General features: G+C 39.2%; 1 protein-coding gene across 1 annotated transcript in view; it reads left to right on the forward strand.

Annotated features, from left to right (window-relative positions):
- Nucleotides 1-6,179, forward strand: part of LOC101862730 — a gene marked incomplete at its 5' end in the record, with an annotated part of 11,690 nt that extends 5,511 nt beyond the window's left edge. Inside the window, 2 exon segments of the mRNA XM_005099485.3 lie at nucleotides 3,201-3,304; nucleotides 6,000-6,179. Coding sequence (XP_005099542.2) covers nucleotides 3,201-3,304; nucleotides 6,000-6,115 — 220 coding nt within the window.
- Nucleotides 6,180-7,500: the final 1,321 nt, after the last annotated feature.

The raw sequence follows: 7,500 nt of genomic DNA on the forward strand, positions 1-7,500 counted from the left end.
AGGAGGAGGAGGAGGAGGAGGAGGAGGAGGAAGAGAAAGAAAAAGGGGGGAAGGATATTGATCTAGTCTCGGAACGCCACGCCACACATTATGATGAGTGAAACAAACAAGAGGGACGGAGCGGTTTTTGTCTTCAGGTTGGTGGTGGTTGTTCTTATTGGTGGTTGTTGTTGTTGTTGGTGGTGGTGGTGGTGGCAGTGTTATTGCTGTTGATGGTGGTAATGGTGATAGTGGTAATAGTCATGTTGTTGTTGTTGTTGTGTTGTCGTTGTCATTGTTGTTGTCGTTTTCGTAGTTGTTGTTGTTGTTGTTGTTGTTGTTGTTGTTGTTGTTGTTGTTGTTGTTGTTGCTTCTCTGGTCACGGGATACCACGCTACATCTCATGAGTGGAAGGAACAACAAGTTCTTGTTTGACAAGAGGGACGGAGGTGTTTTTGTTTTCAGGTTGATGGTGGTGGTGGCGGTTGTCGTTGCTTTTGCTGTTGTTGTTTTCTTTGCTGTTGCTGTTGTTGTTATTGTAACGATCTTAGGATTAGCAGGTCTGGCCTCATAACTAATTATGGACTAAGAAGCTACGGTTATTTCAATATCCAGCCTGCACGTCGCTTTCTTATTCGCCCTCAGGCTACTCAAGATCGTACTAATGCAAACCTTGTACCTTAAGGATATCAAACTGAGACTCAAGTTAACCCTTTGGTCGTTGGCGTGAGCTCTGGTGTGGTTTGCTCCTGCTTTCCTATCAAAACATACATCTTCATCATCTCCCCTCTTTCTCTTTTGTGTATGTTATTCTCTAGTAACACCTCCAGTCTTCGACACTTATATGACCTAATTGTGTTGTTGCAAGTGCAGTAAAACTCTTACTAAAACAAACATTGTGAACCTTTTCATTGCTGAGACATTTCAATCTACGTCTGAACAGACAATATAAAATGTTAGTTCAAAGGAGATTTAAACACAATGTATTATTTACACCTCTTAGTTCAGATTAATCAACTTCACAAGCTGTATCAATACCAACTACAATGTCCTGTGTAAACCAGTTGAAGCAGTGTGAGTTGTAAGTGGGTCGGTTTTGGAGATTACGAGCGAGTACCGGTACGTACTTACTTACTTACTTGGTTAGAGAATAGGCATCATTGCAGGCGGCACTATACCATATAGCTGCTCCTCCCTCCTCTCCAGGATCCATGAAAGGGTCAGCTTGTTAATCGTGCCGATACGTACACGTACGTCTTTTCAGTAGTAAAGACGTTAACCCACAGTGTATGTCATGGTGTATTTAGATCTATCTTTGAGATTGCGTTAGTACCTGTGATTCTACATGACTGCTGGGGTCATTACTGCCATTCATTAGGGGCTTAGCGTTCCGTGTGGTTCCATAATGTCGCTAGATTTCGGTGCGTGGAAATTAAGGGGATTTAGATCAACTTTAGTCAAATCTGCGATGTGGCGTGATGAATTCAGCAAGAACGAATGACCTGAGGCAGAATGTGTGAACTAATCAAGGATTTATGTGCTGTGATTATGAGAGCTTTATTTGCCTAGATAAAGCTTTTGGGGATTTTTTTCTGTGGTTTTTGTCGTGTTGTTTGTTTGTTTGTTTGTTGTTGTTTCGGTTTTTTGTTTCGCCCTTGCAGTTTTTGTTTATTCTTTCTGCACTGCTGTTTCCAAATTTCGATTTAGCTTTTGTTTTATGCTTCTTCTTGTTTGTATTAAACAATAACAGAAGCTTCATTTATTGTAAAAACAGGAGTAGATTAAAACTCCAATTTGCTCCTCTTAGCTCCAAGTTTAATAAAGGCGTTTCAAAGAAAAACAAACAATAATTAATTGAGAACAGCAAAAAGATGCAAAATAATAAATTAGAAAAAAGACAAAATGAAACCAGTGCTAATTGCACGCTACGTGGGGTAATTTTCAGTTTTTAAATAAATAAAGAAATTCGTTGCCTCTGACGAATCCCCCCCCCCCCCCCCCCTTATCTTCCTAGTACCATAGCAACATTCCTAAGCGACGATTTTAAAACTGCGGTAAAAAATAAAAAAACAAACGATGTTTCAGATTTAAGAAAGAAAAACGTCTGTATTTAATTTCGGCCAAATCTTTAATAAATCCCAGAGAAGAAACAAGTCTCCCATCGCAGAGGCTTCATTTTGGACACATCAAGTTTGACGTTTGTGAATTTGGGGTTCAGTTTCTTTTCGGTCTTTTCTCTGTTGTCTTTCGATGAGTTGTCTCGCAGTTTGCGTAACTTCCTTTCCTTTAGTGTATCTAGTTTTATTTGTTTATCATTAGTAGTAGTAGTAGTAGTAGTAGTAGTAGTAGTAGTAGTAGTAGTAGTAGTAGTAGTAGTAGTAGTAGTAGTAGTAGTAGTAGAAGTAGTAGTAGTAGTAGTAGTAGTAGTATTTTTATATTATTATTATTATTATTATTATTATTATTATTATTATTATTATTTTTATTAGTATCATTGTTATTATTATTATCATCATCATTATCATTTTTAGGGGGGAGGGGGAATATTTTTTTCTCTTCAATTTGTATTATTTTCTTTCATAATAGTTTGATGAATGTGATAAATGCAGAAAAACGGTCTATATTTTATATACCACTGTTTTCTTTGTCTTTGTTATTAATATCATGTTAAACTTGAACCTGTCCAAGACGACCACCCATGGTTCAAGATGGATACCGTTATTTTAGACATGTGGTCCACTTGGACATTGTATAATAATGTAGAGAAAAAAAACAACCTGCAAGGCGTTGTGTATGTTTATAAGTGTGTGCGTGTGTGTGTGTGTGTGTGTGTGTGTGTGTGTGTGTGTGTGTGTGTGTGTGTGTGTGTGTGTGTGTGTGTGTGTGTGTGTGTGTGTGTGTCCACAGAACGAGTCAGTACACGCACAAGCCGAGGACGCCATCATGTGTGCAGAGTTGACGCCCATGTCCGATACATTTTATATCATTATATTTTTTTATTCATTATTATTTTGCATAGCTGTGCATAATTAGGTAAGGTGGTCTCTGTGTGTGTCCACAGGACGAGCCAGTACACGGGATAGCATGAAGACGCCATCATGTGAGCAGACTGAATTCACTCCTATGCCCGATACATTTTATACACAATACCATATCATTTATCATTAATGTTATGCATAAGTGTATATAATTAGGTCACGTGCCTGTGTGTGTGCCCACAGAACGAGTCAGTACACGGGAAAGCATGAAGACGCCATCATGTGTGCTGAGTTCACTCCCATGCCTGAGGACCCTTTCTACAGCTTCCAAGTCTCCAGACATAACAGTGAGTGGGTTATGGTAGATCTAAGATATTGCTACTAGAAGTACAGAGTTCTATCAGCTCCGTACCTAGTTTTGAGAAATTTTATGTATAAAAGTTAGAGTTTCACAACGTGTCAAGCTATTTTTATATGCAATACAATTCTTTGAATATCTCGATAACTACTTTGTATAATCTTAGGTTCTTGAAAGAGCATACAGAACACTATTGGTTTCTGTCCTCAAGGTCTTGGTAACTCAAAATGGCAAATGTCTAGTAGAACTTTGTAATTCTAAGGTAAAGGATTGTATCAGAGTCCAAGGCCCTACTAAACACAGACAAGTCCCCTCTCAGGAGGTAAACATTGGGGAAATGGCAGGCCTATACGTTTAACGCCTTCATCAACACTGTTAAGTTATTTAAGAAAGGCAAGACCTCCGAGTTTAACGTCCATCTCCGAAACGGCAGAGCCGAATAGGAAATTCGTGTAAAATGCCTTTCCCACGGACACAACGTCGGACCAGGCTGAGACTTGAACCCCCGAACCCGCAATCTCACGATTACGAGTCTGGTAACCTAACCACTAGACTACTAACGCCACTCTCTGGAGATTTCATGCCTGGCACTGAGGTTGACGTGCAATGACCCGCTATTATACCTTCATACACGCTGTCATACTTAGGCCAGTCCATGCCTTGGTGTTATGGTCCATATTGCTCGCTGTCCACCCCTCGACACAAGTAAGTTTCTACAATAAGCTGGGGGTGGGGGAGGTTAACTATGGCAAGACGTTTTTCTGCAGCTATCGATTTAATTTAGATCATGTAAGAGGCAAGTATTAATTAAGCCTGCCTGTTAAGGCCATCCTTGGCTGAGAAGGATGCAGTGTCCCGCCAGATAAACCGAGATCATCATCATCCAGTGCCATATCTGCGACTGACATCGTCAACCATGGTTTTCCATTCATTCCTTTGCTCGGATGCTCTAAAAAAAGCTACGTTTCCCTGATCTTTCCCTGTTACCCATTTGTTTAGGTTCCCTAAGTATGTTGTTCTGGGCCTACCCCTGTCTCGCTTGCCCTCAATTTTGCCAGTGAGAGCTAGATGTTCAAGACCCTTATGTCTATTCAGGTGTCCCAAAAACTGCATTTGTCGTTTCCTGATTGTATTTAACATTGAGCGTCCCACTTGGGCTTCATCAAGCACTACCTCATTTGATTTCGTTTCCTTCCACGATACTCTTAGCAGTCTCCTAAGAAACCGCATTTCTGTTGCTTCTATCTTATTTTCACTGTCTTTAGTGTTTGTCCAGCATTCACAGCCATATAGAAGGGTTGACCAAACATAGCATTTCAGGACTTTCATTTTGGTGCTCATTGAGATGTTTCTATTTTTCAGGATTGGGCTCATTTTATTGAAACTAGCCTTAGCCATAGTAATTCCCCGTCTTATTTCTGTGGAACATTTGGCGTCAGATGTTATCATATATCCTAGATATTTAAACTGTTGGACTTGTTTGATCTTTTCACCTTTGCTAATGAGATTACAACTAGGGTTTGCTGCTTTTTTGGATGTTACCATGCAATCTGTTTTCTTTACATTCAACAATAATCCTTTGCTTTCACTTTCTGTTACAACAGTATCTAGAAGCAATTGAAGGTCCTTTTCGGAGCCTGCTATTAAAACTGTGTCATCTGCATACCTGATGTTATTAATATTTTCTCCATTTACTTTGAGACCTGGACATCTTTCTATGTTTCTAAGGATTGTTTCACTGTACATGTTAAAGAGGTCTGGTGATACTGAGATACTCGCTAAAAATACGCCCCTCATGGGAATTTAATTCAGGTCTTCTTCTAGTGACGGCGAGCGAAGCACCAAACTGCTTTACCGCAGACGCCAGTTTTAGTCGTTTTAAAGATTGAGAGACTGTAAGAAGAAAGAAGAAAGGAAAGGAAATTATCTGACAGAGGGGATAAATAATGCTTTAAAAAAACTTTCTCACATTCATGCTGATATTCTCTTATCGTGTAACTGTAAGAAATAGGATAAAAATTCGGGGGACTTTTAAAATTCCAAAACCATCCCTGAGGTCGATATGTGGGTACTGCACTGATAAAGACCATGAGTCAATATGTACTGTTGATAGCATAAAGATACAATTCAATTTCTACATGACTCTGTAGGCTGTACAGAAAAAACCAACAACATAAGATCAGACTAATTCTGACACGATGTTTTGAAGTAAACGCCTTTTAAGTGCATTTTAAAAAAGACAGCACCACTGATCTCTGGTCAGACCGAGCCAAGCCGGTGGAGAGATGTGAGTGTGTGGCATCGAAGTGAAATCAGGCGCAGGTTTAAAAAAAAAAATCAAAGAAATCGACATTTTCCCGCTGGTTAGGCAATCGCAAATATCTTGACTTCTATTCAAGATAGAAGGGTATTTTTAAAATAAATAACGAGATAAATTAACAAACTTTACGATGACAGCAACTCCATATATATATATATATATATATATATATATATATATATATATATATATATATATATATATATATATATATATATATATATATATATATATATATATATATAACGCAATATAAAATTATCCGATTTTTCTTTTTATCGAAGGGGTGTAACCCTTTAACAAGAGACATAGAGAAATAACTAGAGAATCTTACAAGTTGTTCATTGTTGTCTCTATCTCACAGGCGGGAACCTTCTTGATGGCCAGCTCAAATCTGTGTCAAGGTCAAAGCCCATTTACGTACACGTAGACTGTGATTGGATTGGCAGCCCAGCGCGGCCCGAGTTTCTGTATCCATAGCAACAGGAGACCGGCCATTGGTGTCCTCATGGCAACGATTATAGGGATCATAAAACGGATTTTTAGAAGAAGAAAAAGAGCTTGTGTTACAAAAAGTTGAAAGTGAAAAAGTGGTTTACTTTCAAGTTTCAAGATTCTGGGATTTAAGTAGCAAACCAAGGGGGTGGACGTTTTCATTAGACCCAAGGCTTTTTTTGGAGAGTTTTAATTATTTTGTTGGTTTGTTTTTTTAAATCCTTATTATAATTAATGGGGATCACACATTCGAACACCTATTTGTTTTTGGTATTAGAGTTTTTTCTTGACTTATTTTGTAAAAACCAACACATTGAAATGTGATAATGCCAGTAACTATTGACTCTTTTCGCTCGAGGTACGGAGTTCCCTGTCAGGATTGTCGCATCCCATTGAAAGTTGGAAATTGTTTTAAGGTTGAAGAAACGTTAGAAATCATGTAGGTGTGAACTAGACCTCGAGAAGACGCTTGGATAACGTTAAGATTAGATAACGTATGGTCTGTTAGTTTGCTTATTTGTCGGAAGTGGGGGAATTTACATACGGTCAAACTGCTCACTGCTCTACAAGGAAGACGTGAGTTCGATTCTTGTTCGGAGAAGTTGTGCTTCTTATTTTGCGTATCCTCGTGCTATCTACTGAGATGCTGAATCCCACTTACCACGCATTGGTGTCTACAGACATGGTTGAAGCACCCAGATATTAACTGTGTCGATGAGGTCGTGTAACATAATTTACTAACAGGGAATTACAGTGAGAACAGGTCCATTTTTGTATCTCCTTCTGTGAGCAAGTTCACCTCAATGTATCCTTGCTGATTTTTTTCCATTATACGTCGGTCTGTGACGCATAACGCCAGTTTCCACGGGTCCGTGCGAAGACCAGCACCAGGTACCAATCTCTTCGAGAACATGGAATGATAAGTGTGGAGCTCCTTGTCCACAATTTCCTTGACAAGCTGTACCGTGGTAGACGGATCAAGAATTTGTATGCCTTTTACGTCAGCGCAACTGGCAAGTTTATTTTTCTAATAATGATAAGGGTAGAACCATATTAACGCCCGACACCGACAGTCAGACCAGACCCGCCGTTTTCTGTCCGGTGCGGCCGATTATATTAACATCGGAATTTGGCGGTCAGACGCCGCCGTCTTGCAATTATGGCGTGTGGTAGAAGAAGAAAGTTGTTCTTGTTGCTTTTGAGACGCAGACAAAAAAATGAACACCAAGACAAGAAGATTTTCCGTGCATCCCATCCGAAGAAAACGTGATACACTAGGTGAATTTCATCATTTGTTTTCGCAGTTGTTTGAAGTTAGTGAAAAATTCCAACAATACTATCACAAGAAACATAGCAGTTTCAATGAACTG

The sequence above is a fragment of the Aplysia californica genome, unplaced genomic scaffold (assembly GCF_000002075.1).
Source record: "Aplysia californica isolate F4 #8 unplaced genomic scaffold, AplCal3.0 scaffold00214, whole genome shotgun sequence".
In the NCBI taxonomy this organism is placed as follows: domain Eukaryota; kingdom Metazoa; phylum Mollusca; class Gastropoda; order Aplysiida; family Aplysiidae; genus Aplysia; species Aplysia californica.